Source organism: Trichogramma pretiosum, unplaced genomic scaffold (assembly GCF_000599845.2).
Source record: "Trichogramma pretiosum strain Unisexual culture from Peru unplaced genomic scaffold, Tpre_2.0 scaffold39, whole genome shotgun sequence".
Lineage (NCBI taxonomy): Eukaryota > Metazoa > Arthropoda > Insecta > Hymenoptera > Trichogrammatidae > Trichogramma > Trichogramma pretiosum.
This window is the reverse complement of record NW_019640828.1, coordinates 1,305,212-1,320,747: the sequence shown is the minus strand read 5'-3', so window position 1 is coordinate 1,320,747 and position 15,536 is coordinate 1,305,212. Positions and strand designations below refer to the sequence as shown.

The window sequence follows — 15,536 nt, the reverse complement described above, 5'->3', positions numbered from 1 at the left end:
AGTAGAGGAATTTTGTTCGCAGCACTTTTTAATTTCTAAGGATTGACAAACTACATTACATAGTTAATTGGTTGTCGAAAACAAACATGCTGTTAAAAAAATCCGAGTTTAAAGTCCAAAATTTGTAACGAGAGAAAGAGAGCTTTTCGTTTCTTCTTCGTAGCCTGGGTCCAACCAGCCGGTCTAACTCTCTATTAGCTGCAGCATGAAAAAAGAACGAGAGTCACCGTAGACGAAGTTATTCAAAGAGCGGATAACTTTTATTCATTTTTTTTTTGTCTCGGAACGAAATATTATTCCTGAAGATTGATATATTGAACGTAACGTATTGGACATGAGTAATACGGGTACTGAAATTGGAGTTTCCACGTGTGACACTGGTAAACCGCGGGTCTTTTCTTCCATTCGTTCCGATGGCTAGCTGCGTACTTGTCTTATTATTTATCTTTGATTGCACAACAAACAAATTCAAACCACGAGTGTACATCATTTTTATTTACCATTACGAGCGACATCTGGACAAGCTTCGAGTTAGCGAGTGGCGATTGCGAAAAATCGGACGCGCATCGTTGCGAATTCGTGCAAGGTGAGAAAAAAAAAGCGAACACATATCATGTGTCGAGTGACTTTTCAGTCCCCAGCTAGCAAAGATGCGTGTCAATCAACCACCATTAATATCTCCTAAATCTATGATCCACCCATCTATGATTTACCACGCCGTCAACGAGAACGCCGATGTCGTTACTCAATAAGTGATACTGCGAATGTTCTGCCAGGGCGCCGGGCGCGCTGAAAATGTTGTGATTCGGGTCGTGAAAGACCATGTTAGGGGGCCTATCTTCGTGTACCGCATTCAGTCTCCTCGCATGAACGGGAAGATAATCCGCTCCTAGCCGTCTTAAAATTCCTGTAAAAAAAATATTCATGTCAAATTATCACAATTTACAATTGTTACTTTTACAATTATTATTGAATTTTTAGATTTTGTCATTTTTATGATTATGCCAAATTTTAATTTTTTCTCACAACGAAGCAAAAACATTTATACAAAAACTAGATAATCCTAAAATTCTTACTTGTATCACCATAAGTAACATGTACTCCCGGAAATAGTCTAGCCGCCAAAATAGAAGCGACACCTAAAAAACCCATCGGCTTTCTCAGCCTATGGAAGTCGCGCAGCTTACGGACCAGCGCCTCGTCAATCCTAAACGCGTGCGCATTATGCGGTGTATCTGCTCTTGTAAAATAATCGGTACTACGCATTGAGACGCAGTAAAAAAAGGAAAGAGAGAAATATCGATTTCAGTCAACGACACAAAAAGCTCGAATTATAATCCTGTAAAGTTGATAGGGGGTGAAAAAATCGTACAGATTATACCCGATGCCCTTGCCGCCGGGAATGATGAGTCCCTGGTGATTTTCGACGTTCAGATTGCGGAGGACTCCGACTGGAGTCCACATCATGCGCGCGGACTCGAGCAGTATTTCACGTGCCGCATTAGGGCTCAGATCTGGCTGATCGGTAAGGTGATCCACCACATATCTCTGAAAGCCTTCGGGCGCAAAGCACGTCGGTCTGATATTATGCCGGCTTATGTGCATTATGGTGTAGATGGCTTCCTGTACATCGGTCCCGTCTTTATATCCACAGCCGGTCAATACCTATGCCGGATGCAACGACACACAGATCAAGAGATTAAATTATTTTCGAGTTATGCGCGCGACCTGACGTTTAAATGTCGCCATTGTCAAAGGTTGAATTGAAATTTGTATTTTTTAGTATTTAGTAACGTTACCACTGCTATTGACCTTGTAGCCCATGGATTATTACGCCGGTATATCGGTTTCGGATAATAACGGTAGAAATTAGGATGAACCAGAGGTAACCCCAATGCTTGGCCGAGAGAGAAGTGGCGCACCAGGTTAGACCCTGATCCCGTTGCCGCTGCTGCTCTTATTCTTGTTACAGCTCGTGATTTGGACCCGTCGATCGCGAACAATTTAAGCGATAAAAAACGCGACATTTTCGTGCAGACGATGGAAAAATTATAGAGTCGACGACTGGGTTATCCCTGATTAAATCCGACCGAGACAAGTGTACGAAGTTGGCTGCGATTTGCTCGCGGCTCGCAACGATCATTTGCGAGTTGATCGTTGGAAATCAACTGGGAAATCATTTTTAATCGCAGGAGCAATCATTTTCGGAGAAATTTTCTATATCTTTTTGATTAAATTTTTGCTTTGGTGGTAAGAAATCTCGACATTTAGGGCTAAAACATAAGAGTGTCTTATAAAACCTTACTTTGATTTATAATATCATGATTCATGATTACTTTGCCACTTACACACTTCTAGATAAAGTTACTCGTCATCTAGTGGTAGATGCTTAAACTGATTTAGATTTTTTGAAACAGTTAATTGTCAGTTCCAGCTAATTTAAAATGTGCTTGAGATTTCTTACATAAGGTTACATCAAGACTATATTTGTTAAATAACACCTGCGCACTTATCTTACTCTAACTGCACCAACATCTGAGATACACGTTTAAAGTTTGATACAAGACTTTTTGTTATAGAGTTTGCACATATAAAATGGATATTATTTTTCGTTACACTTTTAGTTATAATGTACCACGCGATTGGCTCGGCGATAGCTCAGTCATACTTTTGCCGCATCCTGTATAAATAATACGTACTAGGGGAACTTCCCACCTGCTCGCTCCACTCACCAGCACGTCGTTTGAACCAATATAAATAAAAATTAAAAACAAGCAACATGAAAATATTTGGGAAAGAAAATTTAGAAATTAGTAGTATATTTAGAAAATATATACGTATACATAAGGAATCATTCTTTACTTATTTCACAATTTATTATTGAGGAGCGCGCTCGTGCTCGATTTGGGACGTATGACAAAGAGAGCTGCGGCGTACACGCTCCTTACATACTACTTATTACATTAAATTAAACTTTTATTTATTCGCTGTTCACACTATTTTAATTATAACATAACATAACATAACATTTTTAATTTTAACATGACTAGATTTCTCATCCCATGTATTAACTAACGAAATCCCATAATTTTGAGAACTTTTCCCATTCACACAGTTTGAGCAGTGAATATAAGTTTGTTATAATAAAGTTCCCAATCCTATCTATTATAAACATTAAATTTAACAATTTAAAAACTACTTACACAAATTTGGCGAATCATCTCTTTTTGATCCTTACCTATCATTTTTTGAAAGGAAAATCGATCTGTGCTAAAAGCTTAAATTCAAGAATAGCTATTTAAATCGAAATTGGTTCAACCACCCAGCGAATGAATGGTTTCAAAAAATGCGACATAAATTACATTATAAAAACTACAATAATTTTTTTTTTTCATGATGCATATGATTTTCAGATTTTAATGCTCTTAATTAACAAGTTTACATAATAATTGAATAATAACACAGCCACACAAAAAAAAATTTTCAGATCCACCGACCGGACCTAGTGGACATAATGTTTTTGGCTCGCTGAATCCGAATCCGGACTCGCCTTCGGCTCGTGCTATAATGCCTCGTTTTGCTAAAAAACCATATGAGCACCCGTTAAGAAATATACTATTTTCGCACATTTTTTAGTGCGCAAATAGTATATTATGATACGTGTGACTTAAGCAGGCCATTATTGCACGGCACGGTTAGCACCCGAGCGAAGCGAGGGTGCTAGTGCCGTGTCAAGAATGGGCTACTTGAGTCATAAGTATCATACGTTTTTTTATAGCACTGTGCTAAATTCACGTTTAGGCCCCCTTTGGCGAGATATAAGGTGCTCATAATAGCGTCGCGGTGTGAGGTTAGCGCACGAGCGTAGCGAGTGCGATAGGCACGCCGCGGTGCAATAATGAGCAGCTTAAGTCACGGCAAAGCGTGCCTTAAACGTGAACTTTAGCCACGCAGTGCTTTAAAAGCGTTTTTGGACAATTGTGTGCAGTAAAATGCCGCATTTTGGACACGGGTGTGCGGTAAAACGCCTCATTTAAATGAAAGTTTTTTCGCCTACTATTGCATAAATAACTATAAAATTTTTGTTACATAGATTTTTACGACAAAAATTTAGCTAATGCATTCTTTGAAATTAAATTTTTACAGATGACGAAAATTATCTGAGGAAAATAAATGTCAACTGCGACGGAGAAATTATACCTCCCAAAAAATCCAAAATCAAATCATTAGCGGCCGAGGAAAAAGATTTATTGAAAGAAAAAAGCTCCGAGACTAAGAAGAAGCAGATGAAAGGTGCTGAAATTTCAAATCAACATCTGCTTCAGCTCCCCAACGTACTGAATGATTTGAATAAGTATGGCACAGAAAGTGAAAGCAGGTATGAGTTTATGTACAATTATTTATTTATTTATTTACAGCGATGATTTATTTAATTTATTTATTTACAGCGACGATGAAAATTTATTTCAAGGGGCAGTCAAACGAAAACGGACACTGTACGACCCGCTCGGTTGGATATCGCCACTGACTATCCAGTACAAGATTTTTCTACAGCGTCTTTGGACTTTAGGTTTGTCCTGGGACGATCCACTTCCGGCGCACTTGCAAGCATTGTGGCAATCGCTTGTCAAGGACCTACAGAACCTCACTCAAGTTGGTATACTTCGATGAATAGGACTATCACCGACTCGCAGGCGCTGTCTGGGAACTTCACGGAGTCGCTAACGCGTCAGGGCGGACCTATGTTTGGCAATGCAAGCGGTGCACCTGGAAATGGCATCTGGTTACTCGGCGCGGGATTTTTTGATGGTCTATCAACGCTTTGTGGCTCGTCGGGGCATTTGTGCAACTCTCTCAAGTGACTGCGGAACAAATTTCATTGGCGCCGACCGATAGCTTCGTGAGTTATTCGCCCAGGCACAGAAGCAGCCGAAAAGACTGGCGCGCATGCTGAGCAACGAGGGCGCGGAGTGGCGTTTAAATCCACCAGCAGCACCACACTTTGAAGGGATCTGGGAGGCAGCGGTCAAAAGCACGAAATTCCATCTCAAGAGGATAATAGGCGATACGCGCCTAACGTTTGAAGAATTTTCAACTCTTCTCGCTGAAATAGAGGCGTGTCTCAATTCGCGGCCATTGCAAGCGATCAATGACGATCCAACGGATCTCGCAGCGCTGACACCCGCGCACTTTCTCATTGGCACCGCAACATGTACAATACCGGAACCGTCGACGCTCGATTTGTCCATCTCTGGACTTTCTCACCTACAGATGCTGAGAAATATGTATGAGCATTTTTGGACGAGATGGTCCTCGGAATATCTGCAGGCGCTACAACATCGACCAAAGTGGCAGAAAAGCAACACTCAGATTCGCGTCGGACAGTTATGCGTGATTCGATCGGAATTGGCACCGTCGTGCAAATGGGCCCTAACTCAAAGTGGGCATAACTCAAGTTCACCCTGGAAAAGATGGCCTGATACGAGTGGTATCAGTGAAAACTGCCACGTCTGTATTCAAAAGACCCGTCACCAAACTAAGCATTCTACCACCAGCAGATGATGATTCGCCCAATATCGGAGAAGGCGGGCGGAATGTTCCGGAATGTAAATAAATCTAAGCGACAAACACCGTTGAAATTGTGAATATTGTAGATAGTTTTCTTAGCTTTAAGTCTTGTTATTGTACTGTGTAAATTAGTCTTGAAAAGCACGCTCAGCGGGCAACATTCAAAGCCTAGCAATACTCTCTTGCTCAAATCTCAATAAAGTTTAAACTGACTTATCCTCAACACAGAGTTGTTCAAATTTGGGATTCATTCTCTCCTCATCTCCTCTCATCATCTCGGACATGATTGAAAGTACTTTCCCGTGAAATATCTTAATTATTTACGATAAAAAGTAAGGGAGATATGCATTTTCGAAAGATTATGGTTTTTTTTCGGTTTTTCGTGAATAGCTCGATAAAAATGGTTTTTTTAACTACATTATTTTAAAGATCTTGCTATTACCTACAACTTGCTCATTGCACTCACAACGGTCCATCGACTACGTTTCGCTAAAAACCAAAAACCACATTTTTTTTGTTTTTTTTTTTCAGTTTCCCGGACTCCATTTTTTTGTTAACAATAATCAGTTGGTACATTTTCACCACAATGGAACAATTTCATTACTTTATACATCTACCGAGTTCGCTTGCAGCAATTTTCTTAGTCACCATAAAAAATCTCTATTCCCTGGACTAGAGAGTACGGTAGACGGACGAATTAATTCAAAGAGCGGATAACTTTTATTCATTTTTATGTCTAGGAACCAAATATTATTCATGAAGATTGATATAGGGTACTTATACCAGTGATTGACCGCTTTCGACCAGTAAATGACCACTTTTGGATGTGCAATAATTATCGTTTTTCCTTATTAAATTATGATCAAACATAGAAAACAAGATGCATCGTTCACTAAAGAATTGAATTACGTGCATAGAAATATATTTTTAATTGTTTTTCATATGATATTTTCTAAAATGGTCATTCACTGGTACCCGGTCATTGATTGGTCTGACTACCCTAATGAACGTAACGTATTGGACATGAGTAATACGGATGCTAAAATTGGAGTTTCCACGTGTGACACTCGTAAACCGCGGGTCTTTTCTTCCATTAGTTCCGATGGCTAGCTGCGTACTTGTCTTATTATTTATCTTTTTGATTGCACAACAAACAAGTTCAAACCACGAGTTTATATCATTTTTATTTACCATTACGAGCGACATCTGGACAAGCTTCGAGTTAGCGCGTGGCGATTGCGAAAAATCGGACGCGCATCGTTGCGAATTCGTGCAAAGGTGAGAAAAAAAAAGCGAATACATATCATCACTCATTATCACCGAGTGACTGTACCATTTGGTCGACGAGATTGCCGATGCCCTGACTTATGTTGTAATAGATTCTTTCGGGCGGAGATGCCATTGTCAGGACGCTGGGTGAACTGTAAATGTGGTAATTCGTGTCGTGCAAGACTCGGAAAATGTTCTGATACACAAGTGTCGCTCCCATTCTCTCCCCAGCAACTAAAAAGCGATTCATGCGTACCAGATCGCTTTGCCTTTTAGCTGTAAAAAAATATTCATGTCAAATTGTCACGATTTACGATTGTTATTTATAAGATTATTATTGAATTTTTAGATTTTGTCATTTTTATGACTATGCCAAATTGTAATTTTTTCTCACAACGAAGCAAAAACATTCATACAAAAACTAGACAATCCTAAAATTCTTACCTTCGTCACAACAAGTAATACGTACTCCCTGAAATACTCTAGCCGCCAAAAGAGAAGCGAGACTTAAAAAACCCATCGGCTTTCTATGCTGATAGAATCTAAGCAGCGTACGGTTCAGCGTCTCGTCCATCCTAAACGCGTGCATATCATCCTCTGCTCTTGTCATCAAATCGGTACTACGCATTGAGACGCAGTAAAAAAAGGAAAGAGAGAAATATCGATTTCAATCAACAAAACAAAAAGCTCGAATTATAATCCTGTAAAGTTGTTAGGGGGCGAAATAAAAAGTACAGATTACGAAATATGCCGATGCCACCGGGAATGATAAGTCCCTGGTGATCTTCGACTCTCAGATTGTCGAAAGGTTGGACTCGATCCCAGGTCAAGCGCGCGGACTCGTTTAGCATGAAGCGAGGAGCAACATTTTCCAATTCCCATCCCGTCATAGCATCGTACAATCGCTCTATTCTGGCAGCGGGCGCGAATAACGAAGCATTCGTATTACGCCTGTGTAAATGCATCATCGTGTGGACGGCTTCGTGTACTTGGGCCCCGTCTCGCCGTCCGCAGCCGGTCAATATCTGTGCGGGATACAACATTACACAGATCAAGAGATTACATTATTTTAGAGCTATGCGCGCGACCTGACGTTGAAATGTCGCCATTGTCAAAGGTTGAATTGAAATTTGTATTTTTGAGTATTTAGTAACGTTACCACTGCTATTGACGGTACAGCGTCTGGATTATTACGACACGAGTCGTTCGGATTCCTTTCCGGCGGCGGGTTTGTGTTAAAATTGACGACTTCAGGCTCAACCAGATTTACCCCCAATGCTTGGCCGAGAGAGAAGTGCCGCACCAGGTTAGACCCTGATCCCGTTGCCGCTGCTGCTCTTATTCTTGTTACAGCTCGTGATTTGGACCCGTCGATCGCGAGCACTTTTAACGATAAAAAACGCGACATTTTCGTGCAGTCGATGGAAAAACTATCGAGTCGACGACTGGGTTATCCCTGATTAAATCCGACCGAGACAAGTGTACGAAGTTGGCTGCGCTTTGATCGCGGCTCGCAACGATCATTTGCGAGTTGATCGTTCAAAATCAACTGGGAAAATTTTCTATATATTTTTGATTGAATTTTTGCTTTGGTGGTAGGAAATCTCGACATTTAGGGCTAAAACATAAGAGGGTCTTGTTAGAATTGGACACGTTTTTAATAACTCATTGGAATGTTCCAAGTTTTTTCAGTAACCATTTTTCGACTGTATGAAATTCGGAAGAATCACCATTTCAACACACTTTCAGTGGTTATTTTTATTTTGACACATTTGTAATGAATTATCTTAGTTCGTGTAAATTTGATATTACGGTTACTAGCTTTTTTTGTACAATTGAAATAGAAAACCTTACTTACTTTGACACTTGCACACGTCTAGATAAAGTTACTCCTCATCCAGTGGCAGAGGCTTAAATTGGTATTATTGTATAAAAGAGGTTGAAAACTGGTTTAAATTTTTTGAAACGGTTAAATTGTCATTTCCAAATAATTCAAAATGCACTTGATATTTCTAACATAATTTTATCGGCAATATGCCGAAAAACAAGCCATTCAATGACAATATAGTTTAAAACATTTCTAAATTTCAATTTGTTTTTAATTAATCCATCATTAATGTCAACTAATTCTACCAGGAATCTGAAATTTATTCTAGCATTTTCGGATTTTTCAATGTTTTTAATTAAATTTTTATTTTTTAATACAACAGTTTTAATTTTTTTTGTGGAAATTTCGTGAATTGTTTACTTTCCACTGCTGTTATCGAACCATTCATTGATTGAATAATTGAATTAGAATGTACTTGAAATTGAATTTATTTCTTCATTTTAATACATTGCAATCGCAACAATCGGTAATAAAAAGCCAAAGTCAAACGAAGTACGCGCGTGCACCACTTCTTACTATGTATATAAAAAAAACAAAAACCAAATGAAACACAAAAATGTTTATGCATCGCGAATCTATCTGTAATAATAAAATGTCCAACGTATACAGCACATAATAGTCCTTGGAAGATCCCCTCGTAGCGATAGCTCATGCAGTACGTATACATACAGAGCCAGAGCTTAATTGGTCGCTTACCTATCCGCCCTCGATTCTTTATCACAACATTTGGGTAATGTCAGCGCGCACTTTGATTGCCGAGAGGGCAGCGCAACGCCGTCGTTCCTCGTCCGCGGCCCATTTGGCATTATTAACGCGCCGATGAAAAGGGGGATGTAGCACGGAGACAGCCGAGTAAAGCTCGATGAGACGCGAAATTTTGCGCTCGTGGCTGCACTATACATCATAGTCGTCGATCCCATAGATATCGCGCGCTTTTTCGAGTATATCACATTGGAGGGGGCTCGTGGTATGGAAACGAAACAAAAAAAAAAGAAAAGAGCCGTATGCATTTATATAAATAAATAAATAAATGAACGACCGAAGCGAAAAGCCGCGCCCACGAGCTTGCTCTAGTGTGCATAACGGACGTGGGACCGTGTCGCGCGTGGAGACTGTCAATGCGCGCTTCGACGGTGCGATGCATGGCGTTATACTATTAATATACATATATATCGAACCCGCGATCGGACGTCGTCGGGCGAAGCGAGAGATGAAATGAAATGAATAAAAATTCAAAAATAAAGCAAAAAAAAAAAAAAAAAAAGAATGCGCAACGCGTCTCTCCGCGATACAGTCTATATATCGATCCAAGCCGCGCGTGGGTCGATCTCTCCGCCGTCGCCGCGTGTTCTCCAATATATATATGTACGATACACGCTGCGGCCGCCTGCGATGCACAGAGACAGCGCACCAGGGCGGGGGTGGGCGCGCGCGCTCGCCAGGTGCGCCTCATGGTGAACCCCCTCGCTCGTGCAAATATCGCACGCATGGCGGCAGTTGGTCCGATAACGCGCCCTTGCGTTTACAAACGCGCGCCGCACGACAATATAAACATACGACGCGTATTATAAGACACGAGGGCCCAACATACGTACGCTTGTGTGTGTTTGTGTATGTGTATACTGTATAATGTAAGGTACGGGCTACATCGCATATGTATGCGGGGTGTTGTTGGCACCGTTGCTTTTTCGCTTTTATGTGTGTGTGTGTGTATTAATGCGGCTCGGGGATAGAGAGAAACAGGGCATTTCGACCGATCGCAGCCGCTATATACAATACGCATATGATAATATAATATACGTACTATTTATTCTTGTACACGATTGTCCGCCCGTCCGTAATGGGCTGTTTGGGTGAGCGTGTGCGTGTTTATACGTGTACGATACAGCGCTGACCCATTACTTTTGTATGATTGATTTTTCCTTTATATGCACGTTGTTGAAAAAAAAGCTTGAAATCGATGCAGATTTAATGTAAAATTGAACATCAAAATTTAAGAATCTGATACGGATTTTTATTCTAAGGTACTTTTATGTGAAACTGAGGTTGAAAATTCTAGTACACCTACTGATTTATATTTTTACAGTGACCAAAGAAAATAAAGAAATATTTCACGATAAGCCTTATTTTTAATGCACAGTTAATGAAAACAAGTAACTTTGTACTACGTTACAAATCCTTTAATTGAAATTTAGCTTTTCACATCACACGTGAAGTGTATAAAAAGTCAATCATAATTAAAGTCACTTACACGTAAAGCTGCAAGTGGCAAAGTCAAAATGAATTTGCAAGTAATAGTAATAATCAAATAAATGGTTAGGTTTTGTTCAAATTATTGATCTTGGAGCACTTGCAGTGGCAATAATGTCATTCAATTCGAATTCGTCAATTCTCCTTTTACATTATAGAAATGTAAAGAATTGAAAAAAATAAAAAAGCAACCCGCAAAATTAAATTTACAAGTACTTCGCGTTAAATTCAATTTCAATACGATTCACGGAAAAATCTTTGATTATATTCATATACGTTTTTCGCGGTACATCGTATAATATTGAGAATCGCTCGTGTTCATTTCACATCTAAATCGGTAAATATACTGGCAACAGCTATCGAACTCAACGAGCGAAATAAAAAAAAAATAAACGGCTCGTGCAGTAAATTATACATAAATTCAAATCGAACCTCCATATGAAATTCAATCGTTATACCGACTACATAGAGGCGTGTGTGTATTGTTGATAAAAAGCACACTCGGACAAAAAAAAAATTGAAGCGGGCGCACACATCAAACATCGCGCACTCGGTATAATACCCATATCTATCTAGCCGATATATATTGTAATAACTCTGTGTGTGCCCCCTCGAAGCGCGACAAATCCGTGCGTACATACATGGATAAATCGATGTACTTTTTTTTCGTTGTTGTTGTCCAACTGAATTACCCAGATACATCCCACTCGAATGCCGAGAACGAGCGATAATCCCGTGTATACGCGTAACGGCGCATAAATACGCGCGTACACGCATTTGTACACCAAATGGATGAGAATCGAGTCTCCAGTCGGATTCCCGCGCTCATGTATAGATTGAACCCCCCTCTTACTTCTTCTCCGTCGTCGTCGTTAGATCGATTGATCGACTCGTTCACGTCCTGCAACGGAGTGGAAGTGGACTGCCATTGCTACAACTACTGCCTACTATATAGCCGCGCGTGAAAAATGACGTTTTAATTGGCACGTGGCAGCGGCGTAACGCGCGCGAGGGATGAATTGCTCATTGATTTTCATTCGCGCTGGCACGACGCTCGTCGGAGATCGACAATTATTCAGCCCCTAAGTAGTATTCGAGCGCATTCGCGTGTACGTATTTATGTACGGGGAGCTATTAGCTTCGCCTGTGTACTATATATAACGCGATGTACGCAGTGATTTATAATACACGAAGCGTTTGAGTTATAAGTGAAGACGCTTCGCTTTTCTTCTCTCCGTGCAAAAAAAAATAAGTTCAAGCTCGCCTTGTTATTCGTTTCGGATCGAGACTAAATATTGACATTGGACGGATATGCCTCTTTTCGCGCGCTTTTGTATAAATATAGTACGTCGCGCGCGCGCGCTCCAGACACGACTCCGAAAGAGTATCGAAGGCCGCTCTGCGTGTTTCACAATTGCGCGCTCGTAGATTGCAATTATATATGAGCGTGAAGATTTCAAACCACCGAAGGAAAAAGGTTCAAACATCGATACATGTAAAAAAAAGTAGAGCAAGTAAATCCAAAAGTAAAAAAAATCCAAAATTAAAGTTCAATTGAAAAAGTAAGTAATAAATAAGTAAAAGTAAGGATTTACTTACTTTACTTTTTTTTGATTTGTTCAGACTTTTTTGAATTTACTTACTTTTTCAATTGAACTTTAATTTTGGATTTTTTTTTTTTTTACTTTTTAAAGTAGGGTCAACAGCTGGGCCTGTTCTATTGGTCTTATTGCCACGTATGTAAAACCCATACGAAAGGCCCCGACTTCGCTAGACATACAGATTTCCCTCTCTCATTGTAGATATTTTTTCAAAGCCCCCACTGTGTATGTAATTTTTTTCCCGGGGGATTTTGTCTCCGGAGATTTTGTCTTGCGGAGATTTTGTCTCCGGAAATTTTGTCTCCGGAGATTTTGTCGCGGAGATTGTGTCGCGGAGATTTTGGCAGCGGAGATTATGTCGGTAACCCATGTAAATGGTAGCGCGAGTACAAGTCAATACACTTTGAGAAACCAAAGCGACCACATCTTCAAATAGCAGATTTATCTCGTTAAGTGATTTTTCGAAAAAAGTAAAGTTCGACCACGTGTTCTATATAGTCTCTATATAAATTGTAGTGCATTTACAGTAAATACACTTTAAATCACCGAAGTGAGAACATCTTTCAATTCCGGATTTATATCATCAAGTGATTTTCCAGAAAAAGTGAAAGTATAATAGCTTCCTCCACATGTTCTATACAGTTTCTGTATATAGATCGTACTGCATTCAAAGTCCGTAGCAGTTGTGACGTCGTAGTGAGAGAACATCTTCCAGCATCGCATCAACCACGCCACGTGTTTTTCGTGAGAAGGAAAAATATCTTCAATTAGGAGTGATTGTGAATTGCGTTTGAGTGCACAAAAAAATGATCACCTCCGTCCATTTGCGTATTATATTGAAGAGATTACGAAATAATGTAAAATGGAACGTCGAACAAGAGCGATGTGAATTTATCCGTCGACTCGACGGTGTCATCGAAAACTGGAGGCAAAACCTTCCTAACCTTCAGAACATTTTTCGACCAGTAGAAATTGAGTGTCTTATCATGGATTCCGTCAATTTTTCGGACCCGCCCAAATTTGAAGGGGCAAACTTCATTGCCATCAATGCGTCGTACCACACCTCTACATCACGCGACTCGCAAGAATCGAGGATACTTGATTCCTGACCTTTTTAAAATCATGACATTTTTAAAATTGACGACAGATATGACGTGAGCTATGCCGACGATGATGGCTTGACGCATTTCCACGTGGCCTGTAGGCATGGCTGTGCCGACGTCGCCAAACTTCTCTTGCCAAAAACAGGTGACTCACCGCTGCTTTTGGCCTATGGGAGGGAAGTGATCGAATTACTATTGAAAAAAAGGCCTCGATCCGAATTGGGCTAACAAGGAAAGATTGACACCTCTACATAGTATTTGCCAGAAGGAAAACGCTGGTGAATTGGCGATAATATTCTTAGAAATCAACGACGAAATTGGGCAGACGGTGCAGATCGATGTCCGCGACAAGGTGATAGAATCACTGCTGTCAGTGCTGTCACGCTGACAGTGCCTATCAATGCCAAGAATAAGTTCGGCAACTACTCTCCATTACATTTGGCCGTAGCATTCCAAAACCAAAAGGCAGTCCAATACTAGGTCAACTTCGGTAAAATTTTCCATCCAGTTTTCGACCACCAGTTTGTATATAAATTTACGACTGTTCTCGCGCTGGCAGTTATATATTATTGTCTCTGCAGTCGGTGGCAAAATTTGAATTCCACGAATTTTCAAAAATTGTATCAAAAAAAGATTTAATTTCTGCAAAATACATAATCTTACATTTTTTAACAGCTTGCTTTCCACAAAAAAATAATATTGTTATAAATTGAAAAAAAATATATTTTTTTAATTAAGACAAGAGTCTTTTCGACGAAAAAACAACAAAGTATTATTATAATATTATAAATTTATTCGTTTCTGTTAGGTACACGGCGAACCATTTGTGATCGTGTAGGTCTACGCACCATGGGCGCACCCTCTTTATAAAGTACATTTTGTCTCTCTTCTATTTCCCTTCTCTAAAATACATGAAAATCGATCAACAAAATTCTAAACAATGATAAAATAAAAAGTCTCATATTACCTGTTCTTCTCGTTCTCTGAATCTTTTATCGCATTGCTCTGTGTTTTCCACAAATTGTTGCAAAGAAGATGTTAACTCCGATCTCAATTAAGTTAAATTTGAAAAATTTTCATCTTCAACTGAAAAATATTATAAATTTATAGCAAAAAAGTTCGTGGAACCGTGTACAATGTATTGTTGTATGTATTGTAGTGAGCCGCGTCGCCGCTAGGTGGCACAAAGTGAAAGTGCGGTTCACGCGAATGAGTTTGTCAAGTCTGGGCGTTAAATATCGAATATCGTGTTAATCGCTGCCTCTTTCCGACTCCTTTCTCCCCTTTTGATCATCGATAATTCAGTAATAATATTTTAATTGAGAAAATTTATCGACAAAAGAATTCTTCTTAAAACTCACCCACGCATAGAAGATTTAATAATGCAAAAGGATCTTTTCTCATATCATCTTGGGGATAACAGTTAACTACACTGATAGAAATTTACGAACTCCCCCAGTTGAAAAAAATTGCATGGATATCCGCGTTGATTATCCACGTGGATTAGCTATTTACAAGAATTAGACATGGATACCACGCAGATCTGACAACGATTTCACGTGGATCATACATAGATACCACGTGCATCATACATGGATGGAAAAAAATTTTAAGTTGGTGGTTTTTCAACTCTTCGAGGATCTTGGACTTATTTCTCGAGCTCGCTGCAAGTATCCACGAGGTTTTGTCGGTGAATCGTTGTGGATTTTAACTTCTCCACGTTGATAATAGATTAATCCACGAGGATTTTTCGAGAAATCTTCGCGGATTTTTCTACTTCTACGAGGATTTCAGCGAAAATCGTCGTGGGTTGATCAAAAATCTGCGTAGATTTCTAGCCAATTCACGAGGGGTTTC

The 15,536-nt window shown here is 39.7% G+C and overlaps 1 protein-coding gene across 1 annotated transcript; it reads right to left on the bottom strand.

Annotated features, from left to right (window-relative positions):
- Positions 1 to 6,874: 6,874 nt before the first annotated feature.
- LOC106659506 (ES1 protein homolog, mitochondrial-like) lies at positions 6,875 to 7,946 on the bottom strand. Its single transcript, XM_014382081.1, has 3 exons — positions 7,926 to 7,946; positions 7,580 to 7,862; positions 6,875 to 7,113 (listed from the first exon to the last, which is right to left on the bottom strand). Exons 1-3 carry the CDS (start codon positions 7,944 to 7,946, stop codon positions 6,875 to 6,877), a joined length of 543 nt encoding a protein of 180 aa, XP_014237567.1.
- Positions 7,947 to 15,536: the final 7,590 nt, after the last annotated feature.